The sequence below is a fragment of the Equus caballus genome, chromosome 25 (genome assembly GCF_041296265.1).
Source record: "Equus caballus isolate H_3958 breed thoroughbred chromosome 25, TB-T2T, whole genome shotgun sequence".
Classification (NCBI taxonomy): Eukaryota; Metazoa; Chordata; class Mammalia; order Perissodactyla; family Equidae; genus Equus; species Equus caballus.
In genome coordinates, this window is record NC_091708.1 from 46,464,888 (window position 1) to 46,491,154 (window position 26,267).

General features: G+C 61.5%; 1 protein-coding gene across 8 annotated transcripts in view; it reads right to left on the reverse strand.

Annotated features, from left to right (window-relative positions):
- KCNT1 (potassium sodium-activated channel subfamily T member 1) overlaps positions 1 to 26,267 on the reverse strand; it is a 74,513-nt gene that overhangs the window by 38,667 nt on the left and 9,579 nt on the right. For 4 of the 8 annotated variants that reach the window (XM_023629368.2, XM_070250935.1, XM_023629367.2 and 1 more), the window contains exons 1-2: positions 6,226 to 6,407; positions 1,319 to 1,360 (exon numbers count right to left, since the gene is read on the reverse strand). In XM_023629368.2, coding sequence (XP_023485136.1) covers positions 1,319 to 1,360; positions 6,226 to 6,380 — 197 coding nt within the window. In that variant the 5' untranslated portion in view covers positions 6,381 to 6,407. Of the gene's footprint in view, positions 1 to 1,318; positions 1,361 to 6,225; positions 6,410 to 21,784; positions 21,929 to 23,455; positions 23,650 to 26,267 lie in introns of those variants that run through there. The other 4 variants (XM_070250938.1, XM_023629371.2, XM_023629374.2 and 1 more) reach the window with 4 other exon arrangements.

Here is a 26,267-nt window from a genome sequence, read left to right on the forward strand (position 1 = left end):
CATCTCCAGGGGTGAGTGGTAGGGTGGGGGGTGCAAGGCTCTCCTCTGGCTCCTCGCCCACTGCCGCAGGTTAGCTTACACAGGCCACCTGCTGTCCGAGGTTAGCCCGCTGCCATGGACAGCCCCTCTGTCCATCATCCCTCACACCTGGAAGGGGCAGAGCAGCCCGGGAAACCGAGGAAAGGGAGGGCTCTAAGTGGCCAGGCAGGTGGGCAGGGACTTCTCACGCCAACAGACGACCCTGGCCTGGGCCTCCCCCAGAGGGCCGCCCACCACACACATGTCCGAGGGGCTCCTTGTCCTGGCGCCCTTGGCTGGGCCTCCGAGGGACGACTGCTGTACCTGTGACAAGTCTAGGGCAGCAGGACCCGCAGCCTTGGCCCCTCAGGTGGGTGGCTGCAGGCCATCCGCTTCCTCCCACGGGCCTCAGACTCGCTCCTGGGGAGCCCGGCGCAGGGCCAGGAGCACCCTGTGGGTGGTGGAGGTGCCCTCCATCTCACCCACGACCCACTGCACCATGGGGCACAGGGCTCGGGACATGGGAGCACAGGGTGTGGCCCAGCCTTTCAGCTCTGTGCTCCCGCCAGGGAAATAACAGGCCCCGAGTCACAGGCTGCAGGGGGACGACATGGAGAAGTGCGGCCGCTGGGAGCACGGAGTGAGCTGTGCTTGTTGCTGACAACGACGTTAATTACTGAAACTAATAATCAGGCCCCACTTGGTGGCCACACTGAACGCCACCATCCCAGGCAGGTGGGGGCGCTTTCCCAGGAATGCACTGGTGTGGCTGCTCTGAGGGGGCTCTTGTCCCTTGGCCTCAAAGCTGCCCTCTGCCTGACCTAAATCTTAACTGAAGCCAGGAAGAGCCCAGGCTGGCACCTGGGGGCCTGAGCTGCACAGGCAGCCGAGGTGGGCTGAGACCAGGGTCCCAGCAGTCACCACATGCCTGTCCCCACACAGGAGCCGTGGTGGGGTCCTGGCTCCCATCGTCTGGCCACTCCTGAGGACTGTGGCCACTCCTGTAGGGGCTGTGGAGTATCCGCCTCTGCATAGCCCCATCTCCTACCCGAGGGCTCCTCCCCAGGGGACCCCCTCTGTCCTGCCCCCAGGCTTAGCCCTGCCGCCCAGGCCCAGTGGCACCTGCCGGTGCAGGAAGGCGGTGGCCAACCCCACCACACCCATTCTCGCCCGGCTGTAAGGCAGGTGGTGCTGGGCAGCGGACTTGCCCACTGGGCTGGCGGGGCCTGCGCCGCCCTCCCCCCAGGGGTGCGAGGACACTTGTCTGTCCCCACTACAGCCCCCCCTGCAGAGAACTTACTGAGACAAGGAAGAGTCCAGGCTGAAATCTTCCACATGAAGCCTGGGGACAGACACGGCGTGGACACGTCAACGTGGAAGACAGACGGACAGATGGAGGGCGTGGACTCCCAGACCAGGGGCACAGACATAGGGAGGCTCCAGGCAGGGTCCAAGGAGACCGGGAGCAGGCCACACGGGCCAGGATGCTGACCGGGCCTGGACCCCTTCAGGGCTCAAGAAAGCAGCTCAGTGCAGGCACATGCACCCCCCTGCCCGGGCCAGAAGGAAGTGATGACCTCATCTGGGATGACCACACGCAGGGACAGGGCCACCCTGTCAGCCAAGCGAGCAGGCGGCAATGAGCAGGACTGGCCCCACGCCACGTGTGCCCTGGGGCCCTGAGTCGGGGTGGGAAGGAGCACTATTGGCCCCACTTGACACCCAGGAAGCTGACGGCAGTGAGGGGCAGTCCCTGCACGGGGCCACGGATGCAACAGTCAGGGCTCCTTGTCCTCAAGCTGCCGACCTCCCCACTGCTCCCCTGCCCTCTGCGGGCCATGGCACTCGGCCCTGCCCCTCAGCTTGCTGGTCAGGACGGGCTGAGGCTGGGAGCTGATGCTCTTTGGGGTACCCCCAGGGGCACCCCCTGGGCCGGTAACCACATGCCTGCTGGCCTTTGGGCGGCCTGGCCTAGGGTTCCCCAGACTGGCCACAGGCAGCTGACACCAAGGTGGGTGTGGCCTCCACTGAAGGGAGGCTGGTCGGAGCAGGGAGCTCTGAGGACTGGCCCGTGTGGGGGCTGGGCAGGGTGGGGGCGTAGAGGGTCTGCTCTTTGCTAATGATGCACCTGCCCTGGGCCAGCTCCTCCACAGAGGGACTTCAGGGAGCTTCTCTTTTCATCCTCAAAAACCATTTTCTAGAAGAGGAAACCAAGGTTCAGAGAAGACCAGGGCCACAGGCAGGGAAGAGGGAGTGGGCCTGCAGGGGCGAGGTCACAGGCACACACCGCCCGCCTGCCTGCCTGTGCAGGGCCCTCTGAGTGGGCAGGCTCCCCTCCCAGGGCCTCCAGCCCACAGCTCCTGGTGCCTGGGTGGGCAAGGTCTTGGTCGGGTGCGGTGCCTTAACCGGGCCTGAGCCTGGAGTCGCTGGGAGCTTCTGGCAGGTTCTGCATGTTTGTCTGGCTCAGGTGCCCTCTGGCTGGCCCGGGCCCTGCCCTGAGGTCTGAGTTGGGGGTAGCAGGAGCCCAGTAGGAGCACACAGCCCGTGGCAGTGGGACCAGGACCTCGCCGAGCGCGAGTGAGTGGTGCTGTCGGGGGAGAGGAGTGGGGGACGGGGAGAGTGGCCTGGTTCCTGGACGGGAGAGGGGAGCATGAAGCTGTGGATCTGCAGCAGGGAGGGTCCCAGTGGGGGGTTCCGGGGGCCACCTCCTGAACCCAGGAACCCCAGGGCGCGTGGAGGCTCAGGGCGGGGAGGGGGCTGTGTCTGCGCAGTTGAACTCTGACAGGCCTCAGGTCACCGCAGATACATGGCACTAAAGGCAGGGGTCCTGGGAAGAACAGCTGTAGGGCAGGGCCAGACAGAACCCTGAGGGTCAGAGGCCTGGGGGCTACCTGCTGGGCTCAGGGTGCAGGGGGCTAGCCTGGCGTGGGTGTGCAGACTCAGCCCGCAGAGCAAAGTGGACAGCTGGTCCCGCGCTGGCCAAGCGGGCTGCTGGCAGCAAGGAGTCCCCTCCCCTCCCCAGCTCCCACAAGTCACAGACCCCTCTGTCCTGCACGCAGAGGTGAGCCCTGACCCTCCAGGTCATCCTCAGTGGATGACAACACTCCGCAGCCAGGCCAGCCCTCAGTTAGGGCCCTGCGTGTACCGGCAGCCCCCAGCGGCCACTCTCTGCAGCCCCCACCTGGGACTCCTGCTGATTCCAATCTTCAGCCAGGTGCCACACCACCTGTCCCAGCCCTGCCCAGGCCCTGCCCCCCACCCAACACGGTCTGCCCCTGGCTCCCGGGGACACCGCTGCAGAAGGCGAGGGGGGCCTGCTCCCAAGGAGCCCCAGGCTGTTGGGGACAGAGCCCCCAGATGGGGTGGGTGGGGGCTTCCAGGCACAGCTCAGGTCCCAGCCCAGGTGTGCAACCTGGAGGGAAGGATGAGGCGGAGGGGTGGGGCGGGCGGGGCAGGAGAGGAAGCGGGGAAGTGGCTGGTTACTCGCCCACCGGCCCTGCCCCCCCGCCCCCCGCCGGGTTTGAGCTCTGCTGCAGTGAGGATCCCCAGCCCTGATGTGAGGCCCAGCTCCTGATGAGGGCATATGGGAACAGCTCTGCCCCCAGAAGTCTTGGCCAGGCCTGCACCTGTTACCGGCGTGCCCCCTCCGCTAGCAGGTGCGGGCTTCCCTCACTGCCCTGAGCCCTGCACAGCTGAGGAGTGAGATCAGGGCTGAGGGAGCCACCCAGCGAGAAGACAGGGAGGGGTCACTGGGACCCCCAGGCAGGCATGAAGCTGTGTGGCAGCATCCATGGTGTGCGAGGCCACACAGGGCTGTTGGGGGCATGCAGGGACCCCCTTCAGCCCTGACCCACTGGGAGAGCTCATCACACGACCAGCCCCTCCCTCGCTGGGCTCTCGCTCAAAACCTCTCGAATGATGGTCCTCATCACCCCCACCCCAGGTCACACCTTCTAACCATCCCCCACCCACTTCCACCCCACACTTTGGGGGATGGCGGGACAGAGAACCAAGGAGTGGACCCATGAGCTCTGAGCCCGGGAGCCCAGGCAGGGGGCAGGGGGGAGGGACGCTGGCCCACAGCAGCCAGGAGATGGGGCCGCAGTGTGGGTGGGGGCTCAGCACAGCATCGGAAGCAGGTAGCCCCCTGTGGCCCTGTCCCTCGGGGGCCGTGGAGACCACTCCCTCTGCCTCACTGCCTCCCCAATAATGATGAGGCTTCCAGGAGGCTCTGGACCACCCTGGAGAGGGTGGAGGCCTCAGAGTCCAGCAAGCCCTGACTCTAGCTGGTTCCAGAAGGCAGCCAGGCATGCAGGACGGGGGAAGCCACGGGAACAGTGGCCGCTGGCTCCCTCTGACACATGGCACCCCGTCACTGCTCTGTCCCACCGAATCTCTGTCAGACTCACATTCCTATGGAACAAACCCTGCAAGTCCTCTTGCTCAGGAACCTGCTGTGGCTCCCTACTGCTCTGGTCCAGAGCAAGCTCCACAATGTGCATCTAGTGCTTGGGCGAGGAGGCTGCAGGGCACCGGGTCCCGGGACTGCCAGACCAGCTGTGCAGCTGCAGGCAGCTCTCTTATCTCTGCTCTGCAAAAGGAGGCTGGTAAGGACCCTGTCCCTCAGGGGCTGCCGGGGGGGACCGAGCAAAGCCACCCACGTGATGGGTCAGCACAGGACAGGGTGTGGCAGGGGTGGGCATGTGGGGAGGGCTTCCTGGAGGAGGCAGCCCTGCCACTGCAGCTCCCATGAGTCACTTGGGGCTCAGATGCAGCCTGGCCATGACTGCCATCCCTGCCACCCTGCAGGAATGGGGACAGCAGGGAGCCAATCTCTTGCAGGGGCCAGGCTGGCTGTAACCAGAGCCTCTGGAATCACTGCCCCTATAGCGTCCAGGAAGAGGATGGAAAGGAGAGGAACCTGGTCCCCAGGGCCTCGGCCAGCACTTGCCTCCCTCCCGCCCAGGGTCTGCCCATTAGCTGCTCAAGGGCCACTGCGAGGGCCTGTTAGAGGCACTTAACGTCCAGCCTTAACAGCCTCCTCCGGAAAATGGGAGTAACCACTGGGCAGCTGCCTCCCCCCGGGGGTGCCTCAAGGAGCAAGAAATGGGGTGTGAGGGCGGCGAGGGGCCCAGACAGCCTGTGACCAAGTGAGGGGGCAGGGAGAGGCTCCCCAGGCACCCTTGGTCCTGCCATCTGCCAGGCCGAGCCTCTGCCAAGCCCCTGCCCCAACCCCGACACAGCACGGCACCCCCTCCCCAGGCTTCGGCCCTGGCTGTGCCCTCTGCCTGGAAGGTCCCTGTGCATCTCCCCGGGCTCCTCCCAGAAGGGCTGGCGCCCTGGGAAGCCCCCGCTCTCCTTTCCCCCGCCCAGCCTGCACCTCTCTCTGCCAAGCGCAGGTTTCTGTGCCCACGACGTGTGCCCACACCGGGTGGGTCTGATTCATCTCCGTTTCCCCCGCAGCATCTAGAAGGGCTCCCGGCACAGGGAAGGTGCTGGCTCAGGATAAGTGCCGCAGCCCGAGCCTCAGTGTCCTCATCCATGAAATGGGGGTGCTGCGCTCGACCCCGTGCTCAGAGGGGCCGGAGAGGGGCCGGCACTGCCTCCCTGTCCAGGGGCCTCCCTCTCCAGGGAACTGGCCTGCTGCACCCTAGCTGCCAGCAGCTCCAGGCACAAGCCCCCAGGAAGCCTCAGCCCTGACTGTGTCCCAGCTCTGAAATGCTGTGCAGCCTTCTGCTAGCCCCCCGACCTCCCTGAGCTTCACGCTGCTCACCTCTCAAGTGGGGACACAGATGCTGGACCTGCCTCCCCCCAAGTGGCCGCTGGAACGAACATGAGTGTGGTCTCTAGCCGGACAGGGCTCAAGCTAGGGTCACCAAGCCACCTGGCACAGCGCCCAGGTCCCCACTACCTTTCTCCCCTCCAGTCTTGTCTGCAGGCCCACTGTGCTCAGCCTCCAAGAGCGGGAGGGAGTTGGGGGGGGGGTCCCACAGGCTCCCTAAGGCTGGCTGGAGACACAGTGGGTGGTCAGGGCGCTTGGGTGGGGGGGATCTGAGGAGAGACTCCGGCCGTCCCCCCCTTCCCGGGGCTGCAGGCAACGCGGCAGGTGCAGCCGAGCGGAACCCGTGCAGGGCGCAAGCGGCAGAGATGCAAAGCCCCTCCCGGCAGCGGCGCGAGGGGTCCCTGGGCCCGCGCCCTCGCCCCTACCTCTGGCCCACGTCGCTGCCCACGGAGCCCCCGCCGCGGGCCGGCAGCAGCGGGCTGAGCCCGTGCGGCTCCTCGGGACCTGAGGCGCCGGCCGGGGCGCCCCCCGGGCCCGCCTTGCCCTCGGACGGCGAGCGCGGCAGCTTGGCCCGCGCCATCCTGCGGGAGCGCACGGCGGCGGGAGGCGGGGGCGGCGCCGGGCGCTACCAACTCCGCGCACCGCCCAGCGCCCTCCCCGCGCCGCCGCCGCAGTGGAACGGCCGAGGGGGGCTGGGAGGCTGGGGGGCAGGCGGCCGGGCTCCCCCCACCACCGGCGGGAACGTCCAGGCTCAGTCCCCTCCCCACCCCAGGAGGCCGTGTGTGGGCAAAGGACACCCCATGTGGGAGGGGGGCTCTCAGGGCCCTAGGGTTGCTAGGGGCTGCCTTATAAGGGAAGTAGTAGTAATAATCATAGCGGCAGTCACGGCGCTGGGGGAGGGGAGGAATAGTGGCGCGGTGACAGCTGGTGGCTCTTGGCTACTCACCTCCGCAGGCAGGAGCTGCTGGAGACGGGAGAGCCATTGGTGCTCAGCCGCGTGCCCAAGTCAGCGCCTGCCTGTGGGTCCTGGGGACATGGGTGAGGCTCAGGATGACCTGCCCAGGGCAGTGCCCACCTTCCAGCCCCCACCCCTGGTACCTGCCCAGGTTGGGTGGTCCAGGCCCCTGGCCAGGTGGGAAGTCGCTGTCTGTCCTCCCTCCTGCAGGCACTCAGAGTCCTCCCTCCCCCCATTTCCTGCCCCCAAAGCTATCAGGGAGCCCATAGGGGCACCCATTTGTCAGTGCCTGTGTGCCAGGCTCAGCTCTGCGCGGGGCACGGGATGCCAGGCCGCGGATGTAGCGGCTACTGCACTGGGGGCGCTGTCTGCGCCCAGCGACCTGCCCCGAGAGCTCTGAGCGTCGCCCTGAACACAGACAACTGGAGAAGGCAGTGCAGATTCCTTGCAAAGTGGAGAGACAGAGGCGCTGAGGGAGGAAGTGGCTTCCCCAGGAGACAGAGGCAGCAAGGAGGGCAACAGGACTCCCACCCAGGACTGGCTGGCCGAGCCTCGGCTCTCTGCTGCCACGTTGTGCAGCTTTTCTGTCCAGTTCCTTCCGTTTCACGGACGGACGAGGCCCCAACCCTCAACAGCTGCCAGGGCTCCTGGCCCTCCTGACTCGCCCAGACCTGACTCCTGACCCCAGGCTCCAGCCTGCCCATCTGCCTCTGTTCCTTTACCCGACTTGGGACCCAGCAAACCACCAGGGCCTGGCGCAGACAGGTTTGTACGAGGAAGGTGGGGCTCAGGACACCAGCCCCAGGCCTAGCCCCTCCCCCAACATCTCCGAGTGCCGAACATCCCGTGTGAAGCCAGTGAGGGTCTCAGCAAAGGCTCACACGTGCATCTCCCCTGGGGCGTTTCATGTCGTGTCTGCCCCAGAGGAAGGAAGTGTCTGTACCGGCCAAGCCCCTGCCTGCCCCCTGGGAGAGGGCCGAGCACACGGCAGCCACTCCTTGCCCTTCCTGGGAGTGACGTGGAGCGGCTGCAGAGAGCGGGAAGCGTCTGGGTTGGCTGGTGAGTGAGACATACTCTGTGATGTGCATAAAACAGGCGCGGGCAGCGCCCTGCACAAACTCGGGGGCGCCGTCCACCGGGCCAACGCTGAGGTCCCTCCGCGTGTCTGTCAATGCACAGAAGAAGGGCTGGACGTCAGGGATGCTTGCCCATGTGCCCCAGGAGGCACAGGAGGCCCCTCAGGAGTGGGGCTCAGGCCGCGGGACCCTCAGAACTTGTGTTTCACGAAGAACGTGGTGCTTGCATCCGTCTAGCAATGGCGACAAACAGCACACTCTAGGCAGCCACACCCACAGGAGCTCAGAATGGCCGGCGTGGCACGTCCGTCAGTGGGGAAGGCCCAGCGCATCTGGCCCAGCCGCCACGAATGCTGTGTCTCTTCTGTTCCTGGTTTTGGAAATTGCAGTCTGTCTTCAGATCCCGATGGCGTCTGAGGTCCAGGATCAGAGTCAGGTGACAAGGGCAGGGTATCCAACACTTTTTTTGGTAAGATCTAATGAACACTATTGGCTGATGTGCACGGAAGGACCACCAGCCAGCAGTCGGGGGGTTACGTCTGGGAGTGGGGTGGGAGGGCCTTTTCAACTGGCTGCTTTTATGTCAGGTCTGATTTATTTTGGAAATGATCCGCTCTGGGCATACAAGTCGAGTGGTGCGTCTCCTGGGCGGAGAGGACGGACACTCCTCCTGCATGGAGCAGTGGCCCGAGGCTCCGTGATCCCCATTCCTGGGCCACTGTGAGGAGTGTCCAGCGGGCAGGCCAGATGGGCCGGAGGGAGGTGGGGCAGGGAGGGCAGGCCCCCAACCCCAGGCCCTGAGGTGTCCCAGCACCGCCCACTCCCAGGGGGTCAGACAACCTGAAGTCCCTGGCTCCTCGGTGGGGGGGAGAGGCAAGAATACAGGCCCTTCTCTCAGCAAGCACACTCCCACCAACGCTGCCCATCCCTGCCCCACAGCAGCCCTCGGGGGCAGGGGTCGTCACTTGGTGTCATCTGTGCCCAGTGGGACTGCCTGCTGGGCAGAGGAGGGGAGGACCAGATGGAATCCAAGGTGTGTTTGAAGGTGGAACTTCTTGGAGGACTGGAAAGGGCAGGGCCAATCAAAGATGAGGGACTGGGTAGCTGGTGACACCCTGAGTTGGGAAGGATGGGAAGAGCAACGGGGCAGGTGGGGTGGGTTACCAGATCCATTCTGGACAGTGTCAGAGTGCCTGCCAGACAACATGCCTACCAGGAACCCTGGTGGGGCGACTGGGCTGGAGAGGGACCCAGGAGCAGGGACGACTGCAGGGTGGGCGGTGTGAGACCCACAGGTGCGAGGGCAGGTGTGAGGGCTGCCCCAGGAGCCTCCCAAGCCCAGAGAGATGAACTAACATAGTGACAGTAGTGACGAATACCTCAGAAGCCAGCAAGGAGAGGGGCACAGGCTGGCATCCAAACATTCCGAAACAGAGTCCAGGGGAACCATAGGGGCAGGGCAGGCCCCTCCCAACCCTGTTCCCACCCTCTGAAGCTGAACTGGTGCATTCATGGGGTGCTGGGATCCTCGCCCACAGCCCCACGTGGGGAGAGGTGAGGCAGGGGCTGTGCTGGTTGTCCTTGTCTGCTGGAAGACTTGGGACTGACCCTCGGACCGAAACGAGGCCTTGCAGGCTGCTGACCAGGGTCCCAGAAGCACACGAAAGATGCTCACCGCCACTAACCATCGGGGAGATGCAAATCAAAACCACAGTGCGGCCCCACCTCACACCCCTCAGGATGACTCCTATCAACCAAACAGAAAACAACAAATGTGGGCGAGGACGTGAAGAAACTGGGGCCCTCGGACACTGCTGGTGGGAATGTAAAACGGTGCTGCCGCCGTGGTAAACAGGATGGAGGTTCCTCAAAACGTTAAAAACAGAATTACCATAGGATCCAGAAATCCCACTCCTGGGAATTTATCCAAAGAACTGAAAGCAAGGTCTTGAAGACCGTGTTCATAGGACACCCACGTTCATAGCAGCATTATTCACAACAGCCAGAACGTGGAAGCAACCCAAGTGTCCATCAACGGGAATGGATTAACAAAACGTGGTCTATCCACACAGTGGAATATTATGCAGCCTTAGAAAGGATGGCAATCCTGACACGTGCTACCACAGGGAAAGACCTTGAGGACATTGTGCTCACTGAAAAGAGCCCAACACAAAAGGACAAATCCTGTAGGACTCCACTTACATGGGGTCCCTAGAGGAGTCAAATCCATACAGACAGGAAGTGGGGTGGTGCTGGGGCTGGGTGAGGGGAGGGGGTGAGTGTTCAATGGGGACAGAGCTTCAGTCTGGGAAGGTGAGAAAGTCCTAGAGATGATGGTGGTGATGGTTGAACAACAATGAGCATGTGCTTAATGCCACTGAACTGTGCACTCGAAAATGGGTAAGATGGTGAGTTTTATTTTTCCACAGTAAAAAAAAAAAAAATTGGGAGACAAGGGTACAGAATCCAGCTGGAAGGGGTCCCACTGGCCCAAGTGGGGACGACTGGGCATCGGAAGGGACGAAGGTTAAGACGCGGTGTATGGGCTTCCGGTTGTTGCTAAATACGTTACTATGAACTTAGTGGCTTCAAACGACACAGATGTATTCGTGTGGTTCTGAGGTCAGAGTCCTACAATCTCAGCGTGGGCAGGCCTGGCTCCTTCTGGAGGCTCCAGGGGAGAACGGTTCCCTGCCTTTTCCAGCTTCCTGAGGCCCCTGTGCTCCTTGGCTCGGGCCCCGCCTCGCATGCTCTGACTCTGCTCCCGTCCTCACCTCTCCTTCTCTGACTCTGGCCCTCCGGTCTCCCTCTTCTGAGGACCCTGGGATGATCTGGGCCGACCCAGACGATCCAGGATCACCTTCCCACCTCAAGATCTGTAACTTCATCGCATCTGCAAAGTCTCTCTTGCCCCCTAAGGAAACACACACAGGCACGGGGATGAGGGCGTGGACGTCTTGAGGGGGCGTCAGCCCACCACACACGGTGAACCTATGTAACTCCATGAATACATGAGACCCGGAAAGAGGAATTCAGAAAAAAACCGTCACCCTCGGTTCTCACCGTCTGCAGCTGCCGTCGTCGTGCGCCGCCTTCCTTTGGAAACTAGTAATTAAAGACAGAGGAAGGAGTGCTTTCCTGCTTTTTCAGCAGGAATTAGACTTCAGGGCACACGGCTAGCTCCCATTGATGAAAGAGATGCGCAGCTCATAGGAGGTGGCTGATTCTCACGGAGGGAGGGGCAGGACGAGGGGGCTGGCATGTCCGTCCCCAGCTGCAGCAGGTGTGGGCTCAGCAAGGACGCGCCGTGGGGCTGCGATCCGCCGATGCACTGGGGAGGGGAACTGATGCTCCAGGGTGACGGATCACCTTGAGGTGACAAGCGAGGAGCATAACTGCCCAGTGCGAAGGTGGGGCTGTCATTGCTGACCCAGGGTGTCCCTCTCGTCATCTCCAATGGAGGGACAAGCATGACGTGCCGCAGCATGGAGACGCTTAAAACGTCCTCTTGCCTAGGTCCTTCGAGTTCGGACCACCAGGCCTTCAGACCCAAAATTCAGTGTACGAGGCACACTGGGGGCAGACGAACAAGCCGAAAGCCACGAAGAGGCAGCAGGTCACACGCAGGCGGCGGAACATTCCGTGGGACGAGAGGCCTGGTGTGAGATGACTGCCGACCTCGCAGCTTAAAGCAGCCCGTTTACTGTGTCACGAGGCTCAAGTCAGTGTTGGCCGGGCTGGGCTCTGCCTGGAGCCCAGGGGAAGACGTGTGTCTGCGCCTGTCCAGTCCTTGGCGGGATTCAGTTCCTGGCGGCTGCAGGACTGGGGTCCCCCTTGTCTTGCTGGTCGTGGGCTGTCGGCTGCTCAGCTTCTAAAGGCGACCCTCCTTCCTCGGCATGTGGCCCCTCATCTTCAAAGCCAGCAGTGGGTGTCAGGTTCCCCAGAGCCCCGAGTCTCTGACGGCATCTTCTGCTTCCAGCTGGAGGCGACACTCTGCTGTCAGACGGTTTTTGTGATTAGATTGCGCCCATTTGGATAATCTCCTTATGATTCCTTCAAAGTCAACGGATTGGTAACTTTAATTATGAAAACCCCTTTTGCCACGTGTATCAGTTTCTTAGGGCCGTGGTAACAACGTACCACAGGTGGGGCTTAAACGACTGCAACTTCTTGTCTCCAGTTCTGGAGGCTGGAAGTTTGAGACGCAGGTGTCTCGGGCTGGTTCCTCCTGAGGCTGTGAGGGAGGGTCTGCCCCAGGCCTCACTCCTCGGCTCCCAGATGGACGTCTTCCCTCTGTGCCTGCCTGTCTTCAAATTTCCCCTTTTTAAGAGGACACCAGTCACACTGGGTCAGGGCCCCCCCATGACCTCATGTTCACTTATTTCCTGTAAAGCCTCTATTTCCAAATAAGGTCACGTTCTGAGGTGCTGGGGATGAGAATTTCGGAGGGACGCAGTTTATCTCCTAACACCATGTAATGTCATGTACTCCCAGGTGTGACATCTTATCCTATTCACAGTCTTGGGGATTAGGGTGGGGGGTCTTGGGGGGCCATATCTGGTAGCAGTCGTTCTGAATTAAAAGGAGTTTGTGAATCCTAAAAACCAGACACAACACAATATTCCTGGATGGAACAAACCAACAGTGAAGGACAGGTTGGGGGCCACCGGGAATGTCTCCCTGAAGCTGGGTTATGCCACTTCCCGGACCCCTGCCCCTGGCTGCAGGCCCAGAGCCTAGGGATCCCTTGCTCACTCACCTCCAGGTTCTCTGATCACTTCATGGGCACCACCTGGGCTCCCTGAGCTCTTGGGGAAGAGACGCCATATAGGGTCACGTGCAGAGGCTCCACATATTAGGTGTGGACGTAGTCAGAGGACCATTGTCAGCCGACTGGGAAAGGATCCTGGCTGTGCCTGACTGTGCCCAGCCCGGGTGGACCCCAACAGCTCCCTGTGTGCCCCGCCTCCTGCCGAGAGAGTCCAGCAGGGTGTGAGAGGGCTGGCGTGTTGGGGAGCGGGCCCTGCACAAGGTGGCTGCCTGTGTCCCAATGCCTCCCTGTCCCTCAGGGCATTATAGTCTCCGCCGGGTACAGGTGGAGGCCTTGGCCACCCTCCGCTTCGGAGAAGACCCAGGGCTAGGGTCCCTGTCCCTGCTCCCGGCCCCTCCATCCGGGCCCTGGTTAATCACTCTGCAAAGCAGGCCAGGGGCGGGCAGGGGTGAGACAGAATCGGTGGCTAATTAGCCAGGTGGGGCTAGGCCCAGGGTGGCCTCCGTAGGGTCTGAGGCTCTGCAGGGGCTGGGTGGGTGAGGTCACCTCACTTGGCCCTCTCAACAGGCCTGAGGTGGGCATCTGCCGGGGCTCATGGAAGTGACCCCACTGAGCTGTGTTCCTTGCCTGCAGAGTCGGGGGCTGCATCCTTCATGACCTTGACCCCCGTGAGAGTCCACGAAGGGGAATTACAGTTTGAACCAAGACTCATCACAATTCCCATGACACTGAGGATGCTGGTGCCCCTCACTGGGCATCTGTGTCTGCTCTGCGCTGATTCGGGAGGAATTTAATTTTGAGTCACACACACAAGTCCCAGGATGCAGGCATAGAGGTGACGTGGTGGGCTGAGACGTGCAAGCCCAGGGTGGGACACGGCTCCTGGGGGACGCCTGGCACGCCATCTCAGGGTCTCCCCAAATATCCCTGGGGTGTGGGCACAGGGGAGCCATGGCCCATAATCTGCACAGAAATACTAATACATTGGTTGAGTTGCCCCGAGCTCCCGGGAGGGGTGAGGCCACGTGCAGACACGGGTCCAAGAGCCCCGCTGACCTGCCTCAGCGCCCACAGGCCTGTGTGGAGATGACCACCCCCTCCGCCACCATCCCCCTGTGTTCTTGTCCCTCTATCCTCATCCGGTCACTGCTCTTCCTGTCCACTCCTGGCCTCCCAGGGCTGCGGGTGACCCAAGTCCCCTGAACCCTTTCTCGGAGGGACGGATGAGGGGTAGGAGGTGCCCGAGCCTCCAGAGTGGGGTTGGCTGCCCCTCTCTTTTCCCGCCATGACCCAGGGATCCCCTCCCAGGCCTCTGCTCCCTGCTGGGGACCCCGGATGACAATGGGGAGCAGAGTCAGACCTGGCCCCGGCCCCACTCACAGTAGAGTTGGCCCCAGAAAGTGACCAGAAACCATGACACGAACTTTGCTTCCTCAGGACATCTTAGAGAACCTGGCAGCACCCAGGCCTCCCTTGATTCTGTCCGGCAGCAGCGGAAAGGCGAGTCCCAGAGGGACACGGAGGAGGCAGCCTGGCGGCCTCCATGAGCCCAGTGTCCTCGTCACTTTTCTGTTGATAGTTTAAAGCCAGGAACTGCGGAGACGGCACACAGGCGCTGGGAGGACGTGGAGGCCATGCCAGAGCAGGGACGGGAAGGGCCTTGGGTGCAGGTGGCAGAGCTGAGGTGGGCGGAGGGATTCTGGGTCTGGGTGGAGGAGGGAATTAGGAGCATTGGTGGCCCATCAGAGGCTGCTGTGAGGGGGGTGGCTGTCCATGGGGCAGAAGCAGCTGCCCCAGGAGTGACCACCTGTATGCAGGGAGGAGCGTCCGGGAGGACCCCCAGGCTCCAGGGTGCTGTTCTGGGCCCGGGAGGGCCTGACAGGGGAGATGAGGCTTTTGGCTTTAGACCTGAGCACTCCTGGGTGCCTGGTGACACGTTCCCTCCACAGACGCCATCCAGTCCTATTCTGCATGGAGCTGAAGGTGGCAGGTGACTCTCAGCCTCGCCTGGGCCCCATCAGCCTGGGCCACTTCCCTGGCTAGCCATGTCCTTTGAGGCCTGTGGGTTTGCCATGGACACACGCCCCCAGCCAGGGCGGGGCAAGGAGAAGGGCCTGGGAGGGGCTGAGATCCCAGCTGGCCCCACCCTGACTATGGTCGGGGTGGAGCCACCAGCTCAGCCCCTCCCAGGTAGTCATCTGCAGCGCAGAAGGAAGGCCCTGGGGGGGGGGGCGGGCGGCTGGCAAAGTTATAAATCTATAAGCCCCAGGAGGCCTGAGCTCAGCAACCCCGCACAGGAAGGACCCCAGGGACCGGGGGCCAGCAGAGAGGCCTGAGCAGCGGGGCTCAGCTGCTCCAAAGCAGGCTCCCCTTCAGCCTGCTTGGCACAGGTGGGGGCCACATCCTGGGCCTCCACAGGACACTATGATAGCGCCCTCCCACCAGTCCACGTGAAACCTGCATGTGCAAAGCTTGGGCCGGCCTCGTGGCTCAGGCCCAGTGAGACTGTGGGGTCCACAGCCCCACCAGGGGGACACGCTTCCCCAAACCCCACACTCTGCGGCCCTCACCCCCAGCAGCTCCCTGCCTCCTTCTCTAACCTCCCCTGTCCCTAAAGCACCACCATCCCCCCAGCTCTTGGCCCGGAGTGTCTTCCCTGGCTGCATCCTCATCCCTGGGTCAGGCTGGCCTCGACCTTCCTCCCGCCTGCTCCTCTTGGTGCCTGCCAGTGGGGAGGAGGGGGCTGGTAGAAGGTTGCAGGATGCTCGGAGGTCAACATCGCCCCCCATGGCCCCAGGCACCCCCAGAGCCCCCAGTCCTCCCTGAACCCCCTCCCAGCTGAGAGACCCCCACAAGTGCTTGCCCTCTCTGGCCCTCAGGAAGGTCTGGGGTCCTGCACAGTGAGCAGAGAATGATGTCCCCACCCTCTGAATCCTGCCCCCTCCCAGGCCACTCCTCCCGCCTTCAGGGGTCGGGCAGGGAGGATGCAGGAGGGTGGGGGAAGGTGGCCAGTACAAGGAGGACAGACCCCGGTGGGGCACTGAGGGGCAGGCATGGGCTGGATGGAGGGCTGGGTGGGGAGGGGGCAGCCCCAGCACTTGTGCACCCGGGGATGGTTCTAACCCTCGCACCTGCCCTCCAGCCCAGCTCAGGAGCTTTCCATTATCCACAAACCCAGGCGAGGGGCTCCGAGAACGGGGCTGCTCCAAGACACCCCCACCTCTTGGCAGGCCTCACCCCATGGGAGGAGCCTGGCTTTGTCCCTCAACTCCCTGGTCCCCAGGGGCAACCTGATCCACTTCTGCTCAGCTGACAGGGGGCAGTGGGAAGGGGCACTCCTCCTGCAGAGACCCCAGCCCCTCGGGGGCCCGCCCCACCTGCTCCTCCCTGCACCCTGGCCCAGTGGGAGGGTCCCTGCTGGACGAGAGTTGAGGAGGAGCTCCCCTCCTCTGCCCAGGGCCATGGCTTCAACAGTCGCTCCACAGGGCAGGGCAGGGGCCTGTCCTCATTGCCCCCCATTCTCCTGACAGTCTGGCCTGCCTGCTCCTACTCCTCAGCTTGTTGTGTGAAACAATATTTGGTGTTGCTCAACTCCAGAGAAACAAGTCAAGCTCCCTCCTCTGCTGTCAGAGGATCTAAGGCAGACAGCAGAAGGGGGCCCTCGGGGCAGCGTTCTGATCCCGGGAGGCCTGGCCTCCATGTCCTTCCTCCAGCAAACTGGCGACCTCCCCAGAGCCTGGAGCCTCAGCCGGGATGCTCCTTGGCCAGGATGCTTCTCGTCACCTGCCCCTCCTCCACTCAGATGCCTGGGAGTGAGGGGAGGGTGCGACCCCAACATCGCCTCCAGCTGTGGGCAACCCCGCGGGGCTGGGTCCTGGGGTGTCATTGCACCCCCTACGAAGGAGGGCTCACAGCCTCGCCGGGGCCTGCAGCCTCGAGCTGAGCCATGAGGAGGTACTCGGACCCTGAGTCTGCCCCCCAGGACCGTGATGCATGTGCTCAGGATTCCAGAGAGGCAAGAGGGTCAGCTCCAGATGGGGAGGGGCTTGGAATCCTGGGGCAGAGGGGCAGTGAGCTTGTCCTGGGATGGAGCAGGGAGCCCCGAGCCCCAGGCCTTGGAGGGTCCAGGTGCACTTCTGCTGAGAGCCCTGCTCCCTGGGCCCCTGAGACCTGGCCCTGCAGGCAGCAGTGAGGGTCCTTCCAGGACCTGGCTGCCCCAGGAAGGTGTTCGAGCTCTGCCTCTGCTCGCCTCCCCCGCCTGGCTGCCCCCGGGAGAGACTGGTCGAAGCAGTGCAGCCTCCTTCGCCCACGTGGGCCGAGCCTCCTCCCGCCGCCAAGGCCACAGTGTGTGAGGCCGTGGTGACTCACTGCTCATGGCTTCATTCCCCTGGAGAACAGGAAGCCCACAGCCCTGCCCACCTGCTCACTGCCTGCCAGGAGCTGGGCGGCAGCACCCCCACTCACCCCGCAGAGCCTGCCCCGGGGCCTGTGAGCAGGACTGGTGGAGAACAGGGAGGAGGGAAGGTTCCAGCGGCAGGAATCCAGGCGAATGTGGTGGAGGGTGTGCAGGGCAGGGAGCCAGCCCTCTGCTGCTGCTGGTGGTGGGGGTCTCCCTGTGCCCCCGCCCCTCATGATGCAGAAGGAGGGCAAGCACAGCTTATCTCCCAGACCTGAGATGCCCCCTGGCCGAGCCACTTGTCCAGGCCATCAGCCTGTGAGCCGGCAGCCCCAGGACCCCACCCAGGTTCCCCCTCATGGTTCTGGGACTGTCCCCAGGGCACTCCAAGCCCACGTGAGCGCACACGGGGCCTGAGTGGGGGGCAAGCACATCTTCTTGGTCTCAAACCTCTCTGTGCCCCACAGCCTCTCAGACCCAGAGCCTGCTCCCTGTCCCTCACCCCCCTCCATACATGCAGAGGGGTCCTGACAGGCCAGGCGCCCCTCCATCCTCCACTTGGGGACTCAGTGATGGGGGCACAGGCTTCGAGAGGTGAGAGAGGGGCTGAGGGGGAGGAGGGACACAGGGGCTCTAGGGGCCCATGTCACAGGCACCCAGGAGGGGGCCTCCAATAGCCAGGCCATTGTCCCCTCCTCCCCCTTGCTGGGAGCCGTGGCTACATCATTTGATCGGCTGTTTGACAGGGTCCAGCCGATTAACGCCGAGGGGTGCAGGGTCGCCCCTTGGTGAAGAATAACCGGCCAGCCCCTCACATAGTTCTGAAACCTGTGCTGCTTCTAATTGCCCTTCATTCCTTTTCCTTTCTTAACCTCCAGTTTTCACTCCTTTGGGTGGCTGCTTGGGAGGCACTACCTCCCGGGAAAATTAGATATAGTAAGAGAATGTGACCACCTGCAGGTAACTTTCAAGATATTTTTCAGTTAATTATTGGAGGAGCACACAGTCCCATTTGAGACAATCAGAAAGGAATCCTGCCCAGATAAGATGTCGAATTAGGTTTATGGCCTCCATCTGGTTAATGTTTCCTTCTCCCTCCAGTTCTTTGTCTAAATATATATATGCATCGTCCTTCTAAGTTTGCTGGTTAATTGGATGATCAAGAAGTATCTATATATTATTCTTGACCTTCTGCTTTCTGTTAAAATGTTATAGAGGTTTTCTCCCAGAAGCAATAAATAATAAATAATTGATGAGTGGAAGGGCCGAGGGGTGCAGGGATGCCCCTCAGTGAAGAATGGCCGGCCCACACCCCTGATATTTTCTGAAATTATATGCATGCTTTCTAGCAAGGTTATGTCTATACTTATTTCTGTTTTTTATTCTTGAAGATATACAGTTTAGCTTAGCTTTTCAGCCCTTTACTTTACTAACAAAGTGATAACTTTCTCCGGCAGTGTACTTAAGGGACTGTTAGCTCTACAATCTAAAAGACAAAGGAATGCTTCCACCCCCCAAAGCGCGCGAAAATGTAAAGATGTTAAACTGCCCACTGAGAATGCAGATAGCCCTGGGGATAAGACTCCCTGGAGTCGCCTTTTGTTCCCATTAACCATCTACACTAATGGCGTAAATGATTGAGGGAGGCAGGGATGGCTCCACCAGGATGTAACCAGACGGGCTGCTGTCCTGTCCGGAGGCCTGGACCTTCTCTCTTTGATTTAACTTTACCATGAATTACAACAGACGCCTAGGTACCTATCTCCTTTAGCTTAGAGACAACAAACACTAGTTAATTGCGGAGAAGACTACCATTAACCTTATGCTCTATAGAATAGAATGCTAATAAATATTCTTGTGCTCGTTTTTCACTTCCTTATCTCTCTGAGAATATTTGTAGAACTATTTCTGTACTAATCCTGAAAAATATATAAACGACACTTGTGCACAGTAAAGTCGGACTTGCTAACACCAACCCAAGTCTCACGTCCTCTTTATTTCCCCCTCACTCATCGCGCCGACGCCGTCCATCCCTCAGGAACCTGGACTCCCCCGGGGCGGGACCCCGGCACCCCCTGAGCTTGAGTGTCAGCTGGGAGCCCTGCCGGGGCCTCCACGTGTATATCCTCATGAATGGGGCCCAGGGGATCTCACGACCCCCAGGAATCCCATCCGGGTTCCCTGCACTGCCTGCCCTGAGGAGACCTGGGAGCACAGACTGTGAGCACGAGGCGGCATTCCAGAGTCTGGGGGTTCACGAAAGGGGCCAGGCCAGACTCACTGGCCCTGCTGTAGATGCTGCACAGCTGCCTTTGGGCAAAGAAGTTTCGAGAAAAGAGAAACTCTTCTGATGGGGCTCCCTGCACTGTGTTTACTGATGTGGCTGGCAGTGAGTGGAGAGGCCTCCTCTGGGCCCCATGGTCCCCTCCAGGTCCCCACCTCACTTGCTCCCCATGCCCCACCCCTAGCTGCCCGCTTGGCCCCGGGTATGCCGTGCAGCCAGCACGGCTCCCCTCCAGCTTTCATGGGTGCAGTGGCAGTATCACCCAGAAACTGGCTGGAGAAGTGCAAGCCAGAGCCCCCTCCCCACCTGTGAGCCCTGGACACTCTGAGGGCCACCCACCTCCACCTGGGCCCCATGCCTCTGCTCTGGGGCAACAAGGGGGATCTTTCCCAAATGGCCTGGCAGGGTCAAGCTCCTTCCTTCCCATTGACATCCCCCAGGGCTGGGCAGTCCTGTAAACACCAGTGCAGTGTCTCCACGCATGGGGCCACAGGGGTCTTTCCTCTGAAGGATTCATGCACACACAGCTCACCTCTGAATGCCATCCACATACAGCCACAAGGCCCCTGAGCCTGGCACACAGGAGGCTCTCCCCCTGAAAACAAGGTGGAGCAGAACGGAGACTGGGGGTTGCCTAGAGCTGGGGTGGGGTGGGGAGTGGGGAGTGACTGCTGATGGGCATGGGGTTTCCTTCTGGGGGGATGGAGTGCTCTGGGACTGGACAGTGGTGGTGGTAGACGACGTCGTGAATGTCCTAAATCTCATGTTCTGTATATTTTACCACATCAGGAAACCCCAAACCACAGGGTCTGGGACACTGTGGAGGAGTCAGGGCCAGCTTCCCACACCCCAGGGGACAGGGAGAACTCCTGCCCAGCAGACACACGCCCCCCCCTCCCCCACCCATGGCCCACGGCGAAGACATTTGCTGTCCACCTCTGACAACTGAGGATGTGTCACTCCAATTACATCAACCACAGTCACTGGCATTTATCGAGGCAGCCAGAGGACCTGGGCCCACTCAGGGAGACGGACGTCGTTTCTTGCCCAAGATCAGAAGGCTCTCCGGGTGCTGTTTCTGAGAATTAGCCAAGTTCCAGGGGAGTGAGCACCAAGGGGCTGGTGCTGACTTGGGAGGTGCTGAGCACACGGCTTCAGCCAAGGGAAGCCCCCAGCCCTGTCTCGAGTTCCAGGAGGGCAGGAGAGCCTCCCGTCACAGACGCATGCCAGGACCCACCTGTCCTCCCCAACCTCAGCTCATGCAGGGGGTCGAACTAAACTCTTTACCTGGGCAGGTGTTCTTGGGTGGGTTTGTTTATTGCTATAAGACTCAGCCTAACAAGATAAAACAAGATCACCTTTAGAAAGGCCCTCTGCCAGACTCCATCCTCGACTTTACGTGGATGAAGACTTTGGGGTCAATTTCCCCTCCTGATTCTACTTGGAGAAGGCACCCGAATGTCATGTGAGGTCTGGTAGGATGTTCTGTTTCCAGCAGCAGGCTGATTTTAAGATCCCTCTCCACAAGCTTTGGCAGCTCCTCATACACACATTCCCTACGTACTGACCTTATTCACAAACATGACTTTTTCCCAGCTGCATCAGCAGTGGGTTATTCTGAGAGCTCAGTTGTGTCCTGACAATTTTCAATCTCATGTGCTTTATGTGCTAACTTGAATGATTGCACTGTTGGGGGAAAATGCAGATTCGCTCACCCAGTCCAGGGCTGGGCGGGGAAGGAGCCCACAGATACCACTGGCCCCGGCCGCACCCCCACCATACTCTGCAAGGAAAGTGTTTAGGATCCAGAGCCCTGCGTGAGTCCTCGGCGCTCGCCTTCACGCCTCCCCTGAGGCTGACGGAGCTAAAGTGCTGGGTGTTTACCCAAGACAGCTATTTGGGGAAAAGGCAGAGAAAAGCAACATTTCTCCCAGCTTCCTGCCAGCCCCCTCAGCGTATGAATTATTCCCACGGGCTCATTCTGCCAGTCCTTTACGGAAAGACTCAAATTCATTTTGCTTTGTTCCACCCAGGAGAATACGAAGTGAAGGAGCGTTGTCACTCTCAATAAGTGACCACGGCATGAGCTTGAAGGACGCTGTCCCTCAATTAATAATAAATGACCACGGCCAGAGTCCGGAGGACACCAGGCCTCCGCCAGACCGTGGGGCTCCGCCATCAGAGTGCTTCCGGCCCTGGCTTGTCCCCCAAATCAACACAGCTGCGAGCGGGGCTGGGGGGCTGGGAGCAGACTGGGGAGACCAGACCCGGGAATCGGTCTTGGGGAGACTCCCCAGCACGGAGCATCCCGTCCCATCCTCCAGGGCCCCTCCCGGGAAAACGCTTCGCATTCTCCGCATCCCCCCGCGGAACTTCTCCCGCCCGGAAGGCAGCCCGGGAAAGTTGAAGGGCGCGGGCGCGCGGACGGCCTTCAGCACCGCGGACAGCTCCCAGCGCGCAGCCTCGGGGGGCGGCGCGCGGACCCCAGGCCGCCCCGCCTACCTGTCGTCGGTCTGGAAGGACTGGTCGCCCAGCAGCAGGTCCCGGAAGCGGTACCGCGGCGGCAAGGGCAGCACCTCCGAGTCCAGGTCGCTCATCTTGAGGCTGGCGGTGTCCAGGAGCACGCCGTCCCCGGCGCCCAGCTGCCTGCGGGCACACGCCAGCGCCCCCTCAGCCCGCGCCCGCGCGGGGACGGCCAGCCCCTGGCCCACCCGCCCACCCGCCCCGCCGCGCAGCCCGCGCAGCCCAGCCGGCCGCCACCGCACCTGCCGCACCCGCCCCAGCTGTGCGGGCTGGGTTGGGGGAGGCTCACTCCAAGGTGCCTGCAGGGCACGGGGAGGTTTGTCACTGCCAGCTCAGGGGCAGGCACTCACAGCACCCCTGGACCCCCGCCAGGGCCATGCCAGCCCTCTCAGCTCCCCCCACGCACAGCCTTTGCCAGGGCTGGCTGCTCAGCCTTCCTCAGGGTCCACAACACCCGCCTCTGCCCAAAGGCCTCCTCTCAGACCCTCAGGCTGCTGGGAGCGGGGCAGGGGGTGACCAGGATGCTTAAGAAGAGGCCTTTGTCTGCCGCCTCCTGGGGGCAGCTCAGGTCAGATCAGACACTGGGAGGGGTCGTCTTTGGGGGAAGGCAGGATTCCCTTGGGCCCGAGCTATCCTTGAGAGTGTCACTAGGACACTGGGGCCACAGAGACCCTCATCCCAGTCACCTGAGTTAAAGGGCCTGCCAGTGCCAGAGCAGGGGGACAGGGCCAGGCCAGGCAAACTGGGAGGGTCCTTGGTGGTGTGCAGCCTTTTGGGGTCCAAGCATTCACCTTCTGGGCTCCTGCGTCTTTCCTGCCTGCATCCCCACATCAAGGTGAGTTTTGGCTGCAGCTGCCCCCACATGCAGCAAGTTGGGGCAGGGGCCAGCAGAGCAACTTCTAGGCTCCTAGTTCCCAGCTTCTTGGGGCAGCAGCCCCCAAGCCCTCTGGGCATTAGCCAGGACCTCTCAGCCCTCCAAATCAGAGGATCGCTATCCTTTGAGCCCCGTCCCAGCAACGCGGCCCCTGACCCAGCAGAGCAGCTGCACATCCATTAACTGGATGCCCTGGAGACACTTATGTCCACAGCACAGATGGAAAAATGGAGGTCTGGGCCATCGGCGCGAGGGGGAGACTCAGGTCAGACCTCAGGGCTCCTGACCCCAATCTGCGCCCTGGACTCCTGGGCCTCTGGTATCCCCCTGACCTTCCAGGTGAGTCCATCCCCAGGCCACCCATCACTGCAGCCCCTCAGATGGCCCACAGTGGGATGCCTGTGAAGAGGCAGGAATTCTTGTGCTGGGCTGAGCATCTCCTTCGCCCGGCTCCTTTAAGAGCTGACACCCTCCACTCCTTCAGGAGGGTGGCGCACGGTTGTGATCCTTTAGTGTCAGGGGACCAGGAAAGGGGCCTCCTGGACCCCTTCTAAGTCGCTGTAGGGAGGGCAGAATGGGCTGGGGGAGAGGGAGGTCTCCACCCGATCGGGCCGACCCCTAAGGCGCTGTGACCGGCAGGAGGGCAGCAAGGAGGGTGGAGGAGCCCAGCTCGCCTGGAGCAAGTGTAGGAGTCAGCTGACCACACTCAGCTCCCCACGCCGGGAAATCGAGGGAGGGCAGGCTGTGCCCAGAGGCTGGGAACGAGGGCCACTCACCTGGGGCATGAGGTCCACGCGGGCAGACAGGTGCCACAAAACCCTTCTCTTCCTCAAGCCGGGAAGGGCAGGCACATTCCCTGAGGCCCCACCCAGGGCCCGTCCCACACCCCCCACCCCCGGATGAGCAGCAGGCGAGTGTCGGCACCCCCATCCTAGAGCCGTCAGGAGCGGCTTGAAGGCCGTCCCAGACTGAAGCTGCAAGTGGCAGGCACAGGCCCAACATGCCGCCCACTGTTTTCCCAGGTCATGGGGTCAGCCTCGAGGACCTGGCAGCGTTCGAGAAATAACATTTTCCTAATTGCATCAGCGTGGCTGCATGTTTTTCCTGAGTCACAAGCTAGCCGGGCCGTGGGGCGGAGTGGGCAGGCAGGGGAGCACATGGCCAGAGGTGGGGGCTGTATTTCCTTGGTTTTGCCCCTTGCTTGCTGAAAGCCTCTTTCAACGGCAGAACCTCAAGGGACTGCTGGCTCCCTAGGTGCGGCCGGCTCCCATCCTCCCATTTCCAGCTGCTTCAGGTTTCTCTCCCAGTCTCGAGGCCCAGACTTGGCAGGGCCCGTGGAGGAGCTCAGAGGTGACACCTCCGTTTGCTTCAGGGGGACACGGGGATGCGCCAGAAGTCAGGAGGCCTGGCCTGGGCCCCTGCGATGTGGCTGGGGGGGGGGGTGGTGACAAGGGTACACTGCCCCTTCTCCCTTGCGGTGTTGCTGCGACACTGGACAATCGAGTGAGCACAGGGTCTGAACCGACACCCCACAGACCTCCTGGCATCTTCCCTGTTCCCCTAGCAGAGCCAAAAGCCGACGGGGAGCTGATTGTTTGTTGTGCTGGCCGAGGGCCCTGGGGTCTCCTGGAAAGGTGCCCATGGCAGGAGGGATGGACATGGCTGTGCAGCTTCTCCCTGTGTTGCCAGGGTCTGGTACAGGCCTCTCCCTGAGCCTGAAGGACGGTGTCACTGAGAGCTTTTGGACATGTGGGTTTGGGGGGGGTCCCATCCCCGCAGAAGCTGAGATGGTCCGGGTGGGGTGAGAACACGACCCTGATACAGCTGTCTGGACACGGGGGGCCCACCTCGCAGTCTCTGCCTCCTCATCTCCCCTTCCCACCCCCTCCTCCCTGCATGACCTGAAAGGTCCAGGAGGAAGTCTGGGACCCCCGAGACCACGCCTGTCATCTCCTCATCTTCTGTGTGGACGGCCGCACCAAAGAACTGCTGATTTCTACAAGAACTCAGTGCTTTGGTGACTCGAGACAGGCGTCCAACTCCCCAGCCCTCACTCACCCTCAGCACAAAGTGTGGAGCCCCACCTGTGGGACTTGCCGCCCCCTGGAGCCAGGGCAGAGCAGCCCCCCTCCCAGGCAAGGCTGGGGGAGCCCCTGCTCCTCTTGGGGACTCTGGGGGGCCCATGGGCACAGAACTGCCAGGTCCAGGGAGCAGCCTAGGGTCCCGATGACTCGAGTGTGGCTTGGCCCTGCCCTACCAGTCCATGCTGGGTGGCCCGGGGAAAGTCACTTGACCTCTCTGAGTCTGTTTCCATATCTGTAAATGACTATGCTGATGTCTTCTGTCCTTACGGGGTGATTGTAAAGATGTAAAGAGATAGTGAGTGTGAGGTGTTCATCATAGTACCCAGCGGACGAGTGCTTAATCAATGTCAGTTTTTAATCTGGGGCCCGTTAGCCAGCAGTCTGGCCGAGTTCTGGTGGACAAAGGCTCTGACTGCAAGCATCAGGTCCCTGGGATGGTCAGCTCCCCATCACGCCCTCCCCGGTCAGCTGGAGGTCCCTTTGGGGAGCTTGGATTCAGGTGCTGATCTATGGGACCCAGCCAGAGAGGCCAGGATGAGAAAGGAGGTCCACCCCCAGTACACACAATGGGAGCCCCACCCCAGCAGTCTGTGCACACGTGGTCCTGTGCCCTGACCCACCAACTCCAGGGGAGGGAGAGCCCGGCGGAGTGTGGGGACTGGGGCTGCAGGGTGGCGGCATGGAGCCAGGACTCCCTCTCCATAATGTGACACGAGGACTCGTGGGCTCACGGAGCCTGAGGAGCTTCACTGAGGTCCCGCAGCCCAGAAAGGGGCCGCGGGATGGGAGGCCAGGTCGGCCTGATGCTCAGCCGTCCTGTTTACCTCCAGGCTGAGCTGCCTTTGGGCGGTGGGGGAACCCCTCTGAAGGCCAGGGATTTCTGCCTCTCTGTCCGTTAGTGGTCAAGGAGTCAGGACTGAGGAAGGTAAAGTGGTCAGACTGCTTCTTCCGCCAAAGGCACCAGGCCCCGATGGTTTCACGGCCAAGTTCTGCCACCTCTGCCAAACGGTCCCAAGGCACAGGAAGAAATGAAAGCTACTCTGCTCATCTCCCAAGGCTGGCCTGATCCCATCACCAACCAGGCACGGACAGCGCCAATGGAGGCACTAGGCAATCTCCCATATGACTCTAAGCACAAAATTCCTAAATAAACTCTTAGCAAGTGGAATCCAGCAGTGTATTAAAACAACACCACAACGCGAAGTCGAATAGGACTTATCTAAAAAAAGATGCAATGTGCTTCATTATGCTAAGAAATTAAAGGAGAAATTCCATATGATCATGTTAGTAGATATAGAAAAAAAACTCGAGTCAAAACCCAATAATAAATTAGATATGGAGGGAAACATTCTTAATTTGATTAACAACACCAAGAGGAATCTCCAAGAAGTCGAGGCAAACGGTTTTGCCTCTAGTGAAACATTGGAGGCATTCCCACGCAAGGTGGGAGCACGGGTCTGCTGGCCGTGAAGGGAGGTCCGACCTGTGCACCGAGACCAAGAAA